General features: G+C 38.8%; 1 protein-coding gene across 1 annotated transcript; it reads left to right on the top strand.

Moving 5' to 3' along the window:
- Nucleotides 1-4,848: 4,848 nt before the first annotated feature.
- LOC104913017 (sodium-dependent noradrenaline transporter) lies at nucleotides 4,849-19,823 on the top strand. Its single transcript, XM_010718002.1, has 4 exons — nucleotides 4,849-4,975; nucleotides 8,305-8,542; nucleotides 18,855-18,993; nucleotides 19,653-19,823. The coding sequence occupies exons 1-4, from the start codon at nucleotides 4,888-4,890 to the stop codon at nucleotides 19,821-19,823; spliced, it is 636 nt and encodes a 211-aa protein (XP_010716304.1). The 5' UTR covers nucleotides 4,849-4,887.
- The last annotated feature ends 1,350 nt before the right edge of the window (nucleotides 19,824-21,173 follow it).

The following is a 21,173-nucleotide window of genomic DNA, read 5'->3' as shown; positions in this document are numbered from 1 at the left end:
AGCAGCTAAATACAAGGGTTTCAAAAGAAACATGTAAGTCAAGATGGTATAGCTCCACTGCTCCACTGCTTTTATGGTTCAGAAATAGTTTCCATAAAAAAGGCTGCCTACTTGGAAGATTTTATATAAGCAAAGTGCTGTGAAGTTTTTATAGTATGCCGTTCAATCTGTTTTGCAGAAAAATGTTATTTTTGACTACCATAATCTACCTCTGTTCAACATCATCATCTAGCTGCTGTTAAAATCATCTTGACTTTGGCACTGAGGCTACATCATGCTCCTCTGCATCTCTGACTTCTCTTTGCTGTACCATGCAAACCCGTACTGCTTTTACTCCCTGGGCAGTAAAGATTGGGTCTACCCACCTGCTTCTTTCTACTTAGACTCCAACAAACACAGCTTGCTGCAAGCTGACCTCCCCAGAGATACTCTGTGTCTGTGCTGGCAAGCCAGTAACAAGCTTGAAGACCCAGAATTAGGATTTCTGTACTGAGAAATACCTCCCTTTCCAGCCACTTAGTTTTTCTATCTGTGCTGATCTCACACAACCTAGATTTCAGAATCTCTGCATTGGGGATTTCCTTTTTTTATTCACAAGAGTCTTACACTAGTAGAGTTTCCACCCATTTTCCTTGTTACCCAGGGAAATTGTCAATTGGTTGCTGATATTCTTTCAAGTACTCTTTACTCACAGTTTGATCAGGCACAGATCAGGTACAGAGATTAGCTTGTATTTCAATTCATCTTTTGGAAGATCTTTGTTTTTAGACTCTATTCTTGAACAAATACTGGCAACACTTCTATCTGAAAACATACTGCTATGCTTGCCCAAAGTTTGTTAGCTTAGCAGACACCCCTGCCAGTTAAAGTTTTGACTAGAATATCCATGGTAACAAAGGCAGAAGGCTAATAATGGACCAGCAGGAGTACTACAAAATCATTTCAGCTAACCCTGTCCTGGCCAGCTTCTTGTACACGCTTCAGCAAATTCTTCTAGGACAACAGTCATTGTTTAAATGATCATTTTCAAGCATTAGTAATTCAGTGCTGCATTCTTTCTGGTATTCAAGAGTGAAATAAGTCCTTCTTGTAGGATTGAGAGAACTATTTGAGGCTGTTTTCCTCTCTGCTTCCCCACTAAGGATGCTGTGAATGTTGGACAACAGAGGGAGGAGAAATTCAGAGTAAACACCGCTAGACTAAAATGAAAAGGTTGTTTTGGCACTCAACTCAGGAATGCAAAACCTGTCCTGTCATTTGCCCTGCATTAATCAGACATTGTAGTTCTTTAAAAACAAAAACAACAAAAACCACTGTGCGACTTTCCACTTGAAGTTTCACATAGGTGGTTCATGTAGAAGTAGAGTTTGACCTCATCTTATTTCACATAAACACATAAGGCTTCCTTTACTCTGTGTGCACTATGGTACCATAAGGGAATGAAGTACGCAAATCTCATGAAATCCATAAGCACTGAAAAGCAGCATGTGCAACAGCCCAAGGGCAACGTGTGGCCTTTGAGCTACACGTGACTCAGTAGCAAGTCAAGCCAAGTCTAGGTTACAAATGTTAATTACTCCAGATTTTTGGCTAGGAGGGGAAAGTAGGAACCGTTAGGGATTGCTGAAACCAGTAATGCTTTCTGGGCTGCAGCTGTGTGCTCAGCCTCATGCCCTCACACAGTGAGGGAGTGGAATCCCTTGAGCACTATCAGGATGTTGCTGCCAATGCAGCAATCCCACACTTACATTCCCTCAGCTCTGAGGTAGGTAGATCTTGGCTAGCTGCTCATCCAGTCTGAAATGTTAGCCAAACCGTGTGCTCCCTGGAATTCAGCTGTCAGAGCTATAGTAATGTGCTGGCCTTTTGCATTCATGCAATTGGAGCACAGTAGTTTGCATGGCACAGGCAGGAGGGACACAGTTGGCATTGTGTCACCCTTCCTAATGGTTTGTCTTCATAGACCAGGTAGGCATTTGCTACTCCTGCAGAGAAACATGTTGCTGTGCCCAAGTTCACAGCAGCAGACCCACAGCAAGAGGCTCAGTAGGATGCAATTTGCCCCCTGCCTCATCTATAGGGCGTTAGCAACAAGCTCACAGGATGCTATAAGGTCTCCTTTCCAAAAAGGCCCTGCTTTTCACAAGCTACTGTGCACAAACCAGTCCCACTGTGGAGCCTTTTCTTCCTAGGGTAAGAAGACCAGATATCAAGATACTGACAAAAGTATGTGACTTTTGGTGCTGTTTTGCCTAATCGGAAAGTCCTAACAAGAAATGCCCAGAAGTCTCCAAAAATATTTGAGACAACTTAATGTGAAAGCATCCTTACTTTGTGTGCTTATTAATCTCTAATTTATTTCAAAATGCTTCACTCACCATCTTTGTTACCTGAAAAGTAACCCCAGCTATGAAACTCTACTATGCCATGTAATTGCTTTTGGCAGAAAATGACATCACATTTTATTAATCCCTTGGGAATGAGGGTTGGGAAGGAAAGGAATAAAAGAAAAACTTCATTTATCTAAAGCCTGGAATGATTTGCAGCCAAATATATGATGCTTAAGCAAGTGTGCATAAGTATGGTACACTTCACAGTTCATCAAAGTATTAATCATATTTAGAAAACACGTATTTTAAACTACCATTTAATATTTATGTCTACTACACATCTCCAAGAGAACTGTCTCACACGCATATTTCCCTATTCAATTTGTGGCATAATTTTTTCCATGCCTCTTGACATAGTTAATCAAATCACACTCATACAAACTCCAATACCTGCCGAAGGCAGCATGCTAGGTTTGTGAGTCAGATCTGTATGCTGTAGTAGTGTTGAAGCAAGACAAGCGTGGCAGTTGAAAAGCTGTCATTTCCAAGACCTATGAACGTAAATCCACCTAAAATGATTTCTGTAGATATTGCTACTAATGAAAACAATATGAACTTTCCCAAATCGAATTAGTTGAGCATGCTTCAACACTGAACATAACTCTGAACAACAGGATCTCAAATGTGTAAAAACACCAATATTTTTCCTCTAGAATATATTAACACATTGTAGCTCAAACAGTACAGCACTGGAAGGCTTATGAATTCCACTGAAATGTTATTAAAGTATGCATCATTTGTACTGAGTAGCTCCTGTGAATATAGGCTGCAAGTTGCACAACCCTCTTTAGAAACATGAAAGAGAAGAATCATGCCTCCTAATATGAGAAAACCAATGTATTTAGATTGCTCCAAAAGTAATGCCTCCTGTTCATTTCCATAGAAACTACAACAGATGCAAAGAGCACTGTAACACTATGTAATAGAGCACATTCTCAGCTACAAAACACTGTTTTTCAACACAGTCACCACCATTAGCTGTGCATTTTTGCCAGCAATGAACAAAAGCCTACATGCTGCACCCATAAAAATCTGCACCAGTGGAGATGACCATTATCATCACTGCTGAAACAAACCACCCCTTGCCTCACTGTGTTCACATCTACTGGTTGATCAAAATTCAGCAAGTGTCAATAAATGTCAGTGGGTGCCATTTTTTGTCCATGGAGGAATTCAACAACACACCTTTTCTTTCTATGCGCTTCCATGCCATTTGGTCAGACTGCCCCTCTGCTGCCATCTGTTTCAGGGCAACAAAATATAACAGAATATTGATGAGAAGGTTCAGCCTCTACAGCCATGCCACCTCTGATGTTGTGGGTCATCATAATAAAATAGGGGTCATTACTTTCGGAGCAGTTCTTGTATTTCAGCTGTTCAGATAAACTTGCAATGCTTTTAGCTATTTTTTATTTCTGTTGCTACACCTTGGCTCTGTTTCACTACCAAATTTCAGTATTAGAATCCCCGAATTTCAGACTGAATGCTGAATACATTGCCCTTGCCATTACATTATAGCACATTACTTCCTAGAGGTAGACTGTGGTAAGAGTAAGGGAACAGGTCTTGGCTTTGCATTATTCTGCACTGTGTCCTATAATTTCTCTCTCTGAGCAGTTATGGTAGCCAGCTCACTCTAGGAATAGCCACGAAAAGCAGACACAAAACATAAAGGAACAACAACTATTCAGATACTTTTAATGTACAAAATTCATGCTGCTTACTGGCCTGCTGTAGATAGCTTCAGTAATACCTTTAGCTTTTATAGACTGCACGTGCCTTCTGAAAGTTTATGTATTTAGAAGCAGAGCACTTATTTTCTTTTGCAAGGAAAGCTTTCAAGTGACTAAGCCAGTACAACAGGCCTTAAAGGTTTGCACAGACTCCTACTCCTTGCTGTTGGGAAAGACAGAAGTTGCTGTTTCATTACTTTTTCTGTTGCTGAACAATTTTAAGCAGGTTTGTCGCAATCTATTTTCTTTTAAGTCAGTAACTCCTAAGGAGACCAGGCCATCATTCTGGATACTTAGCGATTCTCTCAGTTTTTATCACAACAATCCAGTCATTTTTTTAATGCAGATATTTTACATTAATTTAACTCTTCAGAACCAAGCAAGCTATGCAATGAAATGAAAACTGCACTTTAGAGCCACCACAAAGCAGAAAGCTGACTGAGTATCCAGCTATTAAGCACAACACCAACTATAACTGATAATTCATACCGTCACATATAGCCATTCCTTTTGGGGGAGTCTTCTTTCTTTGACTTGGATCATATAAAACAACTAAGAAATTTTCAGACAGACAAGAGAACAAAGATTCTTCTTTCTAGGAAGAATCTTTTTTCCTTTCTAGTTCCCAAAAGCAGTAGCTTTGTCTTTAGCCAGTTAGCTAGCAATAAAGTAAAATGTAATCAAAATATAGACTACAATGTCTAATTATTTTATTTTCAGGTGCTTTTCTTATTCCCTACATCCTCTTCCTAATCATTGCTGGAATGCCCCTGTTCTATATGGAATTAGCACTGGGACAGTACAACCGAGAAGGAGCTGCCACTGTGTGGAAGATCTGCCCAGTGTTCAAAGGTAAGCGTCCCTCTGCTGGCTTGGAAAGCACAGTGAGGGTGCCAACACCTGCAACTACAAACAAAAGAAAGGTCTTGTCTTTCCACAGACAGCATGATATTTGCTGACCTTTCTCTAACCCTTGAAGTCAGAAGCCTTTTTGTTATCATGGGTGAAGCAGAAAATGATAAAAGCCACACACAGTAATCATCTTGTAGGCTTTAGCTGAGGAGTGCAGCAGAGAGCAATAAGCAGAAGGAGCAGTTCAGCCCTGTCTCCCTTTTGCCTGTACACCGGGGATGGGGGGAGTTGAGTTTTTCTGGGTGGAAGGAGGGCTGAAGATGCAAAAGATTAGAAATATCAAACCTTATCCATGTCAGTTCAGCCCTGTCCCCCTCTGCGACACGCAAGCAAGAAATAGCTGGGGTTAGCTGCTGGGGGCACTGAGGGGCTGTCTAAGGTGGTGTTTCTGGATGAAAGAAACCATGTGGCTTCTGTACATGAAACATGTCTTAAGGAGCCTCAAGAATTTTCTTAACCGTTGCTTACCAGCAAAAATCGTGAGCTACCCAACGTAAAATCTTTTTGACACAGAGCTATCAGAAATCACTGAAATGAAACCACTCAAGCCTGACTGATCCTAAAAGCTTAAAATTCAGATCGTGTTCATCCCATGACAAAAGCTGAAGAGCTTAACACTGGCAATCCAAACTCAGCATATCCGGTACTTGGATATAGGTTACACTGAGTAAATGTTAAACTTCTTTCTCAAAATAAAGCTCTCCCCTTCCAGGAGGCTAGAATCACAGAATGGGAGAACTGCAGAGGTTGGTTATTTTTTCATATCAGTCAAACCCAAAACTCATAGTAAAATTAGAGATGTAATAAAAGATAAATAGGTGAGCTAATAAAAAAGATGTCCCTAAATTTAAAAATGAGGTCACACAGGTTTGCCTAAGCCTTCTGTAATTCTTTCATGGAGGCAAAATTCATCCCAGCACCCAGGAACCTGCAGCCCTTGCTCAGTCAAAATTCCAGCTGGCCTTGGTTAATGACTTTGGATGACAAAGAGGATTTTGAAAATTTGACTATAAGAACTAGACCGCAAGGATCTGAGTGTTTGAGCCAAACAGCACAGTTCTCTGAAGCAGTCTGTTTGTTGACTTCAGGACTGAAATACAAAGAGAAAGGAAAGTAGAACTTTTTTCATGTACAGGCTTGTTGAAATTCCAGCTGCTTTTTTTTCTGCTTACATATTCAAGGTGGGCTAAAGATACACTACTGTGATTTTTTAATGTTCTTATTACTAGGATGCAGATGAACTGAGTTATATGATTCTTGTAATAAATATTGGATTTTATTTCATCTCAGCACTACTGTAAACTCACTGTTTAAAGTAGTAATTGTTAAAGTTTTGATCAATCTGATAAAGCATGCACACATTTTACTGCTAAATTCATAACGTTTCTGAGTTTTTTTTATGATTTAACTCAATTGAAAAGTACATAGTCAACCCAAATTTATAATGGCTTTCCTAAAATAAAAGCATTGTAGTACTAATTTTAGCTATAAATATTATTGCCATGATCTCCAAGAGCTCTGCTTCTTGTGTGATGCTCTCATAATGCATGTGATTTAAAATATACCCTGTAACCTTTGCAGCACAGCCTTTTCATCTGTACATTTTCCAGAGCCTATTTTAGAGTGTGGGTTGTACAGCGCTGCATTTAAAAAGTCAGACCTAGAAACAGGAGAGCACATTCATTCCTGAACATCCTCATAATTGCAAAGAAGTGGCATTGATAATATAGTATGATAGATGATAGAGTATTTCTGAATCTTGATATGAAATGTCTGTAATTGTCCCCCTGAACAGAGATCATCTAATTTCAGTGCAACTTATTATTCATATTTAGTATTTTACCATTTATATTAACAATTAATTACCCTCTTAGGTGATTTATTTTTCTTTCTTTGTGTTTATTGTAATGTATCACTGGAGTTTGAGTGTTCATGTAAGCACTAAGGATTTCAGGATACAGTTTCATCTTTCTTTTCGCTATCTATGCCCAGTGTTAGGGATGAAAAAACTGGTTTATATACTAAAAACCTCCCAAGGAAGAGAAACTTTGGTATGCGGCAGTCTTTGAGCTGCCAACTTCTTCAGTCTGCATCTGTTCCTTATGCAGATTTTGAACCAAGGAAAGCTGTGGGCTAATTCATTGCTTTGTCAGGGAATGTGATAGTTCAAAAATATTCAACTGTTAGGCTTCCAATGCAGTACTTTACCAGAGAAAATAAAAAATGAAAGTTTACACTTATGTGCTTGTGACACTGCTGTGATGGTAGTAATAAAGCAGATGAAGTCTCTACCCATCACACAAAATACAGAGAACCCTAGGATAGGATTCACAGATCAGTCCTGCTCATAGACTAACGGAAGAACAATATTAGCCAAGATAAAAGAAGCTTCCTGAATAATTGTGACAATAAGCTTTTATTCTGCTCTGCCACTAAGTAACAAAGCTTCCACCTAAACTATTAAAAACCATATATTATTTAGAGGAGAAAGCTCTCCCACTTAAGAGACACTCCAAGTACACCTCAACAGTATGCAAAAATACCAAAGAAATGTTTGAAGCATTAGAGGATGCTTAACACTGGGATTCACCAAATGCCCTGCCCAGACTTAGGTTTAAATTTTCTGTGACTTCCATTCTGTAATCCTGGGGATATAGTGATATCTCCAGTTTAGCACAGGTTAGCCCCAAGATTGATATACACTAAGATTTACTCGTATGCTCCAGAACCACCTGTTCCACTCAGTGGAACAGCATAGGCTGTTATGTTTCATGTTTTGGATCTAGTCACAAACTGATAGATGCAATCTGGAGAGGAACAATGGTAACGAAACAGGAGGGGAATGCTATCTGATCCAAACAAGCTCAGCATGAGGCATAGAGAAACTTCAGCTTTACTTTTCCAAGAAAATTTGCCAAGGATTCCGATATGAAGATGAAATGAATTTCACTCCTAACATGGGCTTGCAGTCCTTTGCATTGGAAGAAAAACCCAGTGGAGTTGAGCAAAAGCAAATTTTGACACTGAGCTGCTTAATTTCTTTCTCTGGCAAGACAACTGGATTCCCTAAAGGCCAATCACTTTCCAACTTCATTAATGTAATTACTTGTTTTAAGATCAATGGCGTGCACGTAAACATAAATATATATATATATATGCCTGAGAATCTAAAAAAAATTTGCAATTATGGCTGAGAACTAAACTACAGTGTTTGCATATACTGTTGCATATAAAATGCAATGTATAATCTCATTTTCCTTTGTCTTTAGGTGTAGGCTATGCAGTGATACTCATAGCTCTTTACGTGGGTTTCTACTACAACGTTATCATAGCTTGGTCTCTGTATTATCTATTTTCATCATTCACATTTGAGCTCCCCTGGACGAACTGTGACAACAGTTGGAATAGCCCAAACTGTACAGATCCCAAACTCTTCAACGCGTCAGTGCTTGGCAATGGCACCAAATACTCCAAGTATAAGCTCACTCCTGCTGCTGAATTTTATGAGTAAGTGTTGACTTAACTTTACTATTTATTCAAAATTGTATGTCTAAGAGTGTTTCCACTGGAAGATAAAATAGGTTAGGATCCAGCCTCTAAAATAAGCATCAGAAGACTAAGGTTAAAATGCAATGGTAAAGTTTGATTTATATTCCTGTACGACTAAAACCCTTGCCTCTGCAGGCTTCAGTTTCTCCAGTACAAATGCAGTATTTGCCACAGAGCAACATGGAATTCAACAGAAGTTACAAATCTTTCTTATTATTCCATTTCTGCTCACATCAACTATGCCAGAGCAAGGAAACAGAGCAGTGTTATGAAAAAGACCACTGCAAGCCAAACCAAACTGACTCGAAGCCTTCAAAGTAATCATTGGTTCTCCACTTGCAAAATGTCTCAGAGCAGAGCTCAGCAGTTCAATGAAGTGAGACAAAGCACTGAGCAGGGAGGGGAGTTTTACACAGCTGTAAAAAGATGGACGTTTTCTAATCCCTGAGTGAAGGGGCGTTCTGCAACATGGGCCAAGACAGGCAAAGACACACTCAAATCAAACACTTGAAATCAAAAAGGTATGCAGATATCTATAAAACAATGATGTAAATCTGTGTATAAATAATTACATTGTGGATCCCCAGAGGAAAATGTTATCTGATTAGGAGAAAGAAAAGAGGGTGAGCATCATGCTGATTGAATCAGCTGTTGAATCAATCCCAATAATCAGTCAATATTTTTATGTTGGAAATGAACAAATCTCAAGGCACATATCTGCTGAACTGTTGAAACAGATGGACACCACTGTTAGCAAAATTAACCTAGTGTGTGTTACAGAACTTGGCTAACAGTAGGTCTGCAGGTCTGAAACATTTGTGGCTGCTTGTTCTTTATTGAAGACAGCACAATAATCAGTAGAGAAACACTGTGGGCAAGGGTGTTGATGCTTTGAAAACAGTAAGGGGATTTGAGTTTAAAGGAACTCACTACAATGACAAATATTGACAGCCAGGAAATCTACTGCCCTTACAAAGACAGTATGCAGTGTGTTCAGAACTTTGTTATAAATTGATCATTTTCAGCAAAAGGCAATATGAATGCCAAGAACATGACTTTAAAATAACTATGAGAAATTATATCAGCATCTTCAAATCAAGAACTTATTATTACAGAACTTCATGTGACCAGCATTTAAAGAAAGGTTTTCTTTATAGTTGTCTTGGGCTTAAGCTTTTTTAAAGCAAAATGCAATCCTCACATTCTTGCTTTTCTCACGACTTAAAGAGCATCTCTGCAATTTCAGTTATCACATCATGGTTGGGGGTGATTTTGTCTTTGTACTGGGTGCTGATGGAATCTGTGCACCATGCTTTACGTTCTACCAATCCATGAAACAGCTGTTTGCAGTTCTGTGTGCATACTGAAACTTGACATATTAGGGTTCTTTCCTTGCCATGAAGCAGAGTCGAGTTACAGTTTTTAAAACGTAAGAATAAAAAGGGAATTTGACATTTCATTGTGATTTGGCTCCTGAATTTTGAGACAGTTCTTAATTCCTTAGGCCTTGTATTCTTTAGTAACTAGATTATATTGCAAAAATGAAAAATTCATGTAACGCAATCTGTGACAGCTGCTTTCCCATCTGTAAAAACAGGGAATCACAAGGGGCATTATGTTATTATCCAGTATTTGGATTAGCTCATTAAGTCCAGCTGTAAAGCTCAGGTGTGGACCCATGCTTGCGCAGCTTCAGTGTGTTCAGATCCAACTATGAAAAGACAACCCAGTTCAGAAAACAGTGTTTCATCTTATATCCAATAACTGCCCTTGCAGTCCTTTTGCAGCAGCCAGAGCAGATCTTCTGACTGCAAAGTTTCATGTTGAATGCAATGGAGTTAGGAAATAGGAGTAATGATGTAATGTTAAATTTGCATCAATATAGCACATTTACAAAATAATGCACTGCTGTTGGATGTAGAGCTCAAGTAGAGGTCTGACTGGTTATATTCCCTCTGAAAACCCCTTTAAGTAAAGTTCAAATATTCCCTTAAAAATATGAAGTGCCCTTACACTCTCTTGCACTAATGCTTGAACTGCTTCTGAACTTGACCCAATTGTTTACATAGGAATTACACCTGGTTTTCCTTGCTAGATAGCCATAAGACACTTCTTAATTCTCCTTCTAGGTTTAGGTTACATCAAGAATATATACAAACTTATGTAAACAGGGAGACCTGAAACACCAAACATCTCTTTTGCGGTGGGAGAATGACTGAAAAGAGGTATTTCCAAAACAAGCCACAAGCATACAGCTGATGTGGTTTCACTTAGAGAGAAGCAGATACTTGTTCTCTATTCAGGATGTAAGTCCTTCACAGTGCAAAGCTGGCAAAAAATTCCTAAAACCACCCAGCTGATAGAGCTGACTCTCCTATCTCTACCTCCACTGCACAGAAAAAACTGTAGGAAGAAGTGGGAGTGCTGTGCTGTGACATTACTGTGGTACTTCTAGAAAGGCGCCACTAAGCTCCACAGAAATATGCTAATCCTCACTGCTTGTACCGAGACAGAGAAGGGAAAACTTACTAAGGATCTAGGCCAAATCTTTCAGCTGTCCAGTGCTTGGCAGGGAGGGAGAGCAGGAAGAAATCACTAAGCCGCAGACTTGGAAGAAATCACTTCAAATCGTAATTCCCATGTCAAGGCATGACACAGGCACTCTGGCAAACTTGATTTTGTTTTCAAGCCTCAGGAGTTGGGCAATAACTTGGGCTGAAGTGGTCCTACCCTTATGCTTTCTAGAGAGTATTTCATTTCACTGTCTGGTTTCAGTTATTCAGGCTCAATTCAGGCCAAGTTGTCATTGACGTCAATGGGTCGCTTGCTTAAAGCAGGAATACAGGAGGGAATGGGACCTCTACAATACCTCATTAGTGATGGTTAAAGTGAATTATAAGGCACATGCACACTGCAAAATTAACTAAGCAAACACTCCAAAATCTGGCAGTGCCCTTCTGCTCATATTTAGTCATAAGTCCAGGAACAAAAAGTCAGTTCCACATTTCTTTGGAGATGTGCTGATTACTTCCCTTTTGTGGCTTGGAATTAAACACAATGCAGAGGACATTCTATCCATTCAACATATGTTAAAATGGTTCATTAAAAACATTTATTTGGAAGAACAGAAGTCCATCTCTCAAAAAAGGAAAAAGCTCCTCTATCTATTCCATAGCACTCCCTTTAAATATTTAATCTGAATTTGGGAATACTTTATTTTTGTTCTCTCCATCTTTGTGCCTGGAAAGAGTTGGTTTCCATCTTGCTTTCATTTATGCTGAAAATCAAAAAACACCAGTTTGGAGGAACAAAAGCACTGCTCTTCTCATAAGGCCCTGTGCCTGTAAAAAAAAAATTTGTACCTCTAGGAATGAATCTCGACAGTTTTTTAAACAAAATAGTAAAATTATCAACAAATCCATTGAGCTACAGCTATTTCCTTCTGATACTGCTTTTCCCAGAACTGTAACCCATTCTTTCTGTATAAGAAATAAAACACATTTTAATAGGGACATTTTCCCACCAGATTCAGTAAAGGAAATCAGCAGAACTCAGAAGTCTGCCCAGCAGAGTTTACTTGCAAAAAGGCTATCTGTGAACAAGGAACGAGCAGAGCATTGAGTTGCAGCAGTCCACATCTATCATATCTATACACAGTAATTTATGAGGAGGATATGAACCAACAATACCCTCCAAAAATCCTCACTTTATAAAGTAAAGGCCTCTTTTTTGTAAGAGGCTTGTGCTGTGGGGTACAAGCCTTCACAGCAAATACCACCACAGACTGACTGAAGCTCCACATGGTTCTATGACATAGCAAACAGAGTGACACCAACCTTCCCCATGCAAACAACTGTGAACCTGCCCAAAAGAGAGAAAACACCAGCTCAACTGTAAGCATAGGGAATTGTGTTTGCAAATAAAAACTGAATCAGACAAGATGACTTAATAAGAGGAGATATTTAGGAAATGTTTGAATGTCTTGTTTGCAGTTTCATAGTTTGAGATTTCCATATGTGCATGCCTGCACATCATGTATTATTGACTTTTTGACTGCAGAATGTTTTTGAACTCAACTAAGTAAATTAATAATCTTTTTCTTTTTGGCTCAGTATACAGAAATTTTTGGTTGAAAGTATTTATGCACTCAGCTATTCCAAAAATATTTACATGTGCAGCTTTGAAATTTGCTTTTCATGTATGCTCACATCTCCACGTTTGCTGGCCATTTACTTACACAAAGAGAAAAGAAATGAAATGTGAGTGCAGTGAAAATCCACATGGGTACACATGTTCTTAGGTTTTGGACAGCTTTATGGAAATGATTCCTAACCCACAACAAGCCATCTTATAACAAGTTCAGAAGACTGGAGAAATAACAACTTTGCCAAGCTAACTTTTCCAGAGTTTTCATGAGCACACACATCAGGAGCAGCAAATTACACTGCAGGCATAACAGCCTGCTTTGTGCTAACTTGCAGGAATAATTTAACTGCTTATCTCTACACAGAATTCTTTGTAGTTTGGTAGCATTACCAGGCTCTGAGCAATCATTACAGAGGCCGGGGGCACTGCTACAGCACCTCTCCTGGGCTACCTTGCATTTGAAATCCTGGCAAGTCAAGGCAACACGTCTTGTGCTCAAGGCAAAGCCAGCAGAAGTGCCACACATGGCTTTTTGCCCCACAGGTACAGCACAGGGATCCCAACCCACAGGTAACCAGCTCCAGTCCCCTGCCCCACACAGCTGTGCACGTACAGCTTGTGTGCAACTGCTGTGGAAACAGCATGGCAGTAAAAGCATGCTGCATCTGCACCAGGAGCCTGGCAAACTGTGCAAAATACCCCATCCAATGCTACTTTATCCAGGGAAAAGAAACAACTGTATTTTATACCCTGAAGGAAACTAGCAGTGAGGACAACTGAACCGTGGTTGCACAAATGTATAAATGCAAGAAATGCATATAAGAGAGCCTTCTAAATGAGTACAATTATCATGCCTCAAATTGCTTTCTAAATTGAGTATGTAATTTAATTTCTATAGATTGCTCTCTGTATACACTGTCAGTGCTTTAACATCTTCAGTCTACAATTTGCATTAAATTTTAAATCATAAAAGTTAGTCTAACTGCCCAGATAGGGAACAGAACTCAGAAGATCAGTTCTGTATCTATTTATTTTTCTTTATCAATTTCCTCAGTATTCATTCTATGAGAACCAGTTGAGCTTGATCCCCCCATAAGTGAATACTAACTTGAAGTACTTGGCTAACTCCCTAAATCTTATTTTTGAAAGCCACAGTACATTTGTTTTGCATTCACTTACCGTCTCCTCCAAAACTGAGGATTAACAGTCATTTCTCAGAGACAACTCTGCACTCAGAAGTGATGTTTACAAACACTAAAATCAAACAGATTTGTTTCTAATAAAAGCTTTCTGTTGGAAAAATTTCAGTTTGTTGGATTGTAAATCTGTTAGTTAAATAATTAGTTAGATAAATTGATTACATTTTTCCATCTAAAATCTGATACAAACCATCTAGAAATTGTTTGGATGAATGACCCTTCGATAGATCACATCAAATTTGAGTAAATTACTTTTACATTACATTTTTAAAAAAAGACTGTCTGAGCCCATAGAGTTGTGTGGTCATATTAGTATTGGAAAAATAAAATTATAATTGATTTGAGATTGGAAAAGCAAGGCTTACTCCAAGATCTTTAACTTCACCTTTTTGGATAAAAATGTACTAAATTTCTAAAACAGCCATTGAAATCTCCCCAGGGATGAGTTACAAAAATGTTTCCTTAGAAAATTTTTAGAAAGAACCAATCTGACAAAATCTGGGAGAATTCAACACCTAGAGCTCTTACCATCTCTTTTCTGGGTATGGGTTAATGTTTTGAAGTGAAAAAAAATGAAGAATTTTCAGACCAAGACCCTTAGCATTTCTTTTTCTTTTATGTCATTCCTTCCCTATACACATCTTTGACCATATCCCTAAAGAGTAAGTTCTCACTGTGGAGACAAAGGAAAGGGCTATAGTAACGGGAACACTAGGACACAGGTTTGTGTCACAAGCTGTTACTAGAGTTGTGACTCCTCCAGTTACTGAGTCTGAGCAGCTGCCCTTGCCTCCCCTATAACCTCTCTTATGTAGTTTTTATATGTGAGCACCCAACAGATGGGCTTCCTGTTGGCTCTCTAACACCACATTAAAGAGGAACCAAGTGCTACACAGAGACATAACGAAAAACAGTGATCCAGCAAACAATTTGTCATTTGCTGATTTCAGTAGAGGTGAACTTGTTCCCTTTGGCTGATTGTGGGAAGGAAGGAGGGCAAGAACTGGTGCCAGAGTTATGGACTGACTTGCGGAATCTTCCCAGCAGGGAGCACTGGGAAAGGAAGGACCAGCATAAATCTTCTGGAGAGAGAAATCGGAATCTCTGAATGCAGCTTCAAACTGAAATGACTTTATATTCCTGCTCCTCTTGCAATTAGGCAGACAGACTCTTGGGACCTATATTTACAGTCTCAAAGTCATTGCAAATGTAATTTACAGTCCCTTACATGGAAAGTAGTCTTGGCATAAATCAGGCTCCTGTGCACAAATGGCTGATAAAATTAATTTCTTATTAGCTCCTCTTTTATTTAGCTCAGCACAATATGTTCCTGTTCTACTTTCAATCAGTTCATCTCTTAGTGTCTATTCTCCATCCCTCCTCATAATATTTTGTCATCCTTTTTGCATATTTTTCTCACCTATTTTCACTTTTTTTTCAATAATAAAGATCTCCAGACAAAATATTAATTATCTATATTTTATTGCCTCTAATTGTTGCCTTCTCTCTGACTCAGAGCCATGACTTTTGAGTTTATTTTATTAGATGTGGACAAAATCTCTATACTTAGAAAACAAGAATCATTCTCAGTAGTTTTGAGCACAATTTAAAGCAAATGACAGAAAACTGATACCAAGTGCTGCATCTCTCCTGGTTCCCTGATGCAGGGATTTAAGAGATCCCTTTATGCTACTTTGCCTGTGACATGTACACATCTTTACAGCACAGGGAAATGGGATAATTCTGCAGTACGACAACTTCAGTATAGGAATGGATGTGGCATCTTGCATTATGCTGCTGTAATATCAACAGGTTGAACTTGGATGTTTCAAGCTCAAAGCTTTATGAATGGAGAATCTTGCAGTACCGCTTGCTTCCCATTTTCTTCTTTGTGGCCATTGAAAGGGAAGTGACTGAGTATAATCTAAAGGAGCCAGGCAGGAATCTATCATTCCACATGCTTTAGGAGAAACAGAGTAAAAGCAGCCTCAGCTGCTCCTGAAATAGAGTACTACTTAATGGGAAACAGGATTAATTGAGGCATAATTGAGCTGCTAACTGGATTTTTGATAGCATTGCTGATGTATGGTAACTTTATGAACACGATGAATGCTAAACTCTTTTCAGGTTTGCCCTTGTTCAAAAAATGACTGTTTTTCAAAGTACATTCCAAAGCTATCCTTCAAGCCAAGAAAGTCTAGTCTAATAGTTTGACTGCTGTTTCTCCTCTCCATCAGATGTCAGCACATCTGATTCCAAATCACAGTCTAGCTACTAGATCTCTTGCTTTTTGCTGCAGCTGGAACCCAAATGTAGCCTCTAATTGGTAAACACTCATGAATTGCTTCCCAGCAACCTTCAGAAATGGCATTTTTCCGAAAGTTTGTAGGACTTAAGAGGTCAGAAAGAAAAAAAAAATGTAAAGGAAGAGGAAGCAAAATCCACCAGGATTCCATCTCAGAAACAGCAGTAGTCTATGAAGATTTCCTTGGTTAGCTGCTCAGTTACACAGCTGTTTTAATTGGCTACATAATATTTTTTCTCTTCCTATTTTAAGATCCCTTACCCTGATTAAGGGAGCAGAACTCCTGGTTTGGAGACGCTCCTGAAAATCCTGGGAATCCCACAGTTGAAGTGGCAGTTCTGTCAAGTGTTCTTAACAGCAAGACATTGCTAGCTGCTCCTTGGAAAGCAAATAGAAGGAAGCAGTCTTCTTTTAAAATTCAGAAAAATGTTTAGGCGGGAAGAATAAAAGGTTAAGTGGACACAAAGAATGCAAGTTCAGGTTCTGTTTTCTAAAGGTTCATCTGCACTTTGTAATCCAAAGGACTTTCTTTATAGCATCCAACTATAATAATGGTAATAGTATAACTGTGACAGCACAGACTGCACAATTTCTCCCAGTCTCTGGACAAATTTTCTTATCTGAATCTGTGATGCTCTTCCCAACTGTATTTTTAACACTGCTCAAACTGGTAAGTTTAGAACAGAATCAAGCATTTCTATCCAGAATCCATTCACACCTCTGGATTCCCATGAAAACACACTCTACTAGCAGAAATGTGAATAGCTTCCATTCTCCCTCTAAGGAAAAGCTGAATTAGATCCACCTACCAGTTTATGTTTAATGATTTTTTTTTAATGAGATATCAAAAAATCTAGCTCTGATCATTTTGCAGTTTCCACAGATAACAGCTGAGGACTTAGCTATTCAGTTTATATAATAAGAGTTAAACTCATCTCATACATTCTTTCTAAATAGGAAGGTTCTTTGAATATATGTCACAGACAGTCATTACCCTTTTAACGCCTGACATGTAATTATCCTTATAGTGCCACAGGAATCAAGCAGCTGCTTACTTTAGAAGGATGCTTTTAAAAAGAATCTTTTATTCAATTGAGGATGTAGAATAGCAACAGTCCAAGAATACAGTATTTCCTACAGAACAGAGCTACAGAAGCAGAAACTGTTAAGTTCTTGGCTGATTACATCTAGATACCTTTGGTATGAAAATGGAATTATATGCTGCACTTGTAGATTACTAAATGGGTTGTATCAGTGGGCCTTTATTTTCCCGGCATGTTTCTACAGTTAAATTAGTATAGACTTATTCAGTTTTCCCTCACTTAAGTTGACACAGATTGGCTCTGCCTCAGAGTTCTATCTGACTCATCTCTGGCCTGATAAGACAAGTGCTGAAGATAACTCTGATGTACCAGCTAGCTAGTAAGAGAATGTATGCACTGATAGCGGGGCAGGAATTGACTCGTCAGGCTTTACTATCCACATGTCTACAGTCACACAGGGCAAATCACTCAGTATTTCAGTTTCTCCAAAATGCACTTATCTTGTATGTATCAAGCTCCTTCACTGGTAGGGGATTCATCAAGTTCAGTCTTTTATCACAGTGTCGATTGAGGTCAACTATTTTATTCAAGCAGTACATAGCAAATAAAGGCAATAGAGAAAGAGGAGGAGAAAGATAGAAAGATCACAATTATTTGTTCTGAATGGACACTAAAAGACTAAGAAATTGCATCCCCAAGCCAACATCCCATAGAACTGTTCCAGAACCAGGAGTTGGCTTTGCAGTTTCTCCCTGGTACAGGACTCCAAACACAATGCCATTCCTCCTCGCAAATATAGCCTTAAGTGAAATATTTCTATGTGGATCTGAACAAGCAACACGACCCCTCAGCAGCACAGAACAGATGGGAGGAAGGGAGATTCATGGCAACATTCGCCCACATCCCTCTGTCTTGTGCACACAGTGTGTTTCGACAATTCTAATGGTAGACGTCACCAGTCCTTGGGAGAAATACTCTTTCCTACACAACTTTTTGTTGATCTCAAAAGAATTACTCTACTCTGCTAAGCAACAGAATTTCTTCTGATATTTTCCCACTATCTCAACGAACAACAAAGAGTTCTATATCCATTTTGAATTCACCAATTGTTGCTTTTCCTATCCAACCACTTTTCCCATTTGCAGCCTCACAGAAACTCATTCCATCAGAAACTCATTGCCCATGGTGCAAGTAAGCTAGCTGCTTGCTTATCTAGAGTCACAGAACAATTTAAGTTGAAAGAGATGTCTGAAGGATATCTAATACAACTTCAAAAGTAAATCAGCCTATTCAGGCTCTTTACTGGCCAAGTTTTAAAATTTCCAAGGACAGAAATTCTACAGCCTCTCTGGGCATCTGCTCAGTGCTCAAGGAAACTAGAAGATAATGAATGACACTTCCAAAAAGTGAGAAGCAGCATAACGTATGGCTTCACAAAAAAAATCATTAACTGCTAGCAGTATCTGAAGGGCAGCTCCTAGCACAGTGCAGCATCCATTTCCACTGCCCACAGGATGGGATAGATAAGCCCTTTTCCCCCAGTGACTTGGCTTTGTTTCTGTGTATCTGGTATGCAGGCGAGGAGTTCTGCACCTGCATGAAAGCCGTGGAATCCACGACCTTGGCTTGCCTCGCTGGCAACTTTCCCTCTGCCTCTTGGTGGTGGTAATCATTCTTTTCTTTAGTCTGTGGAAAGGAGTGAAGACTTCAGGAAAGGTAGAGATAATATTGTCCTTCTATCTCAACTACATTCTTTGTCTCCTTTAAGAAGTGTCCTTATTTTAGGAACAAAAGACTAAATCACTGCATCTGAGGGGTCCTCAGGGACTAAACCGTGCAAGAGGCCTTCATATGTGTGCAGTGGAAGTACACAATCCAGATTCAGCCTTTATTTTATCTACAGATTCTACTTGCATGATGTTTTGACTGGAAATTTTACTAGCATATTTTCAATTCTGCACTGGTGGTCTCAATCCAGAAAATACCTTGAAAGACACAGATGCTTTAAATTGTCTGATGTACGTCCCATTCTTAGCCAGATGTGCTGATGTTTTCATGCTTTGTTGTCACATAAAATGCCATGAGAAGAAAAATAAATGCCTAATAAAAGGAATTTGAAGCTTTTCTGATATCTCTTCAGAAAACACCTCACCAGAAATCCTGGGGTTAGATTTTCATTAAAGTATCACCCAATAGCATCAGGCAGTGACGGCAGACCCTTCATTATTCTTTACGTGTTTCCTCCAGGGCATACTATAAAGAGCTTCTCCATAGAACTGAATGGACAAAACCAAGAAAGCACCAGCTGTATTTTTCACACGTTCTTAAATCTTCTGTAACAGCTTATTAACCTTTAGGATCTCTGTTGTCTGCAGGTTGTATGGATAACAGCCACTTTGCCTTACGTTGTATTATTTGTCTTGTTAATACATGGAATAACCCTGCCTGGCGCATACAATGGAATAAATGCATATCTACATATAGATTTCAGAAGATTAAAAGAAGCCACAGTAAGTGTACTCTTCTGCTCTCATTCTATATTATGAAACTTGTTACCGCTGTTACTAAACTGAAATTATTAGATCTAAATTCTGGAAATAATACAGCTTCATTTCTGCTTTTGAATAAGCATCCCCACTATTTCCAGTAGTCTGAATTCACAGCATCCTCCATGACAGAAGTACCTTAGCCTGAATTCAAACTGTGATGATCACTAAGAACCTGCACAAGGGCAGTTTCAGCTGCACTTGTCCCTTGAGAAGTCCACTCTTTGACTGTGCACCCTGTAAATAACTCAAAAATGTATTGCACGTGAAAATTGAATTACAAAAAAATCAGCTCTCTAAAGACTGAGAATTACTTCAAAAAGAAAATTTGCTTTTTGAATCACTTTGCAAAACATTAACCTGGCAAACAAAAATCCAGGCCTATAAGCACTATAATAAATATACTAAGTCAGGGTATTAACTCACCTAATCATTATCATTCTTATAAAGGACACATTCAATAGCATGGTGTTCTCATCTTTCTATAGAAAGTACTGTACATTTCACTGTATCACTTAATACTGTGTCATTCTCATGAAATCCACCCAAACCAACTCAATTTGTGGAGTACCTTGAAAGTACAAATTATTTCATCCATTGTAAGGCAAGACCCAAGTATAGTCATTAACAGATGAAATTGTCAGCATTTCAGACTAACAGAGAACGATGATCTGGTGAGTACAGGTAGATCTTCCCACAGTCCTATTCTAAAAATAACACTGTGTCTGAGAAACAACTCAATATCTCTGTGGATAAGACCATTCAAACAGATACAAAACTGAAAAACAAGAATGTGGATCTACTAGTAGGAAATGAACTGTCTTGAAAATTGAAAAGCTCTTAAGAGATGTCTATGTAGTCTATGCATAGTTTAACTGTATGTTTCCTATACATTCTATCTTGATTTTTTATATTTTAAGTACTGCTGAGAAAAACATCACACATTCTGAATGTCCATGGAGCATCAGCTCTGAATCTAGGCCTCCATACTTACAGCTGTCTTCTGTGTTTGGAAGGATACTTCTGTGCACTGCTGTTTCTTGTCTTAACGTTTTTGCAGCTGCTGTTTGGCTGACCTCAAACGTATTTGTTGCTATGATGTTTTCAGATAGCTTAAAAAAAAAAAAAAAAATTGCTCTAGAATAAGAGACTGAAGATCAGTTATAAGAGAAGTTTCCAAAACTGCTTATCATGTCAGCCTCCCCTGCTGGCCCACAGAGCCATCTGCTGCAGTACTGGATTTGCATGTTTGATCTTTGTGCTCAGCCCCAAAGAACAGGCACTTGCTTTGGTTCCGTGTCAGTATTTCCCTGATTCTCATTTATGATTTCTTTCTACCAAATGACAAAC

This window comes from Meleagris gallopavo, chromosome 13 (assembly GCF_000146605.3).
Source record: "Meleagris gallopavo isolate NT-WF06-2002-E0010 breed Aviagen turkey brand Nicholas breeding stock chromosome 13, Turkey_5.1, whole genome shotgun sequence".
NCBI lineage: Eukaryota > Metazoa > Chordata > Aves > Galliformes > Phasianidae > Meleagris > Meleagris gallopavo.
Note: the sequence above shows the minus strand (reverse complement) of the source record. Positions and strands in the feature narration are given on the sequence as shown.

Excerpts from the sequence above, each read along its gene's own strand:
- LOC104913017 (XM_010718002.1), top strand. The coding sequence starts at position 4,888 with ATGCCCCTGTTCTATATGGAATTAGCACTGGGACAGTACAACCGAGAA. Across the intron at positions 4,976-8,304 it reads GATCTGCCCAGTGTTCAAAG|GTGTAGGCTATGCAGTGATA; the intron begins GTAAGCGTCCCT and ends CTTTGTCTTTAG. Across the intron at positions 18,994-19,652 it reads GAGTGAAGACTTCAGGAAAG|GTTGTATGGATAACAGCCAC; the intron begins GTAGAGATAATA and ends TGTTGTCTGCAG.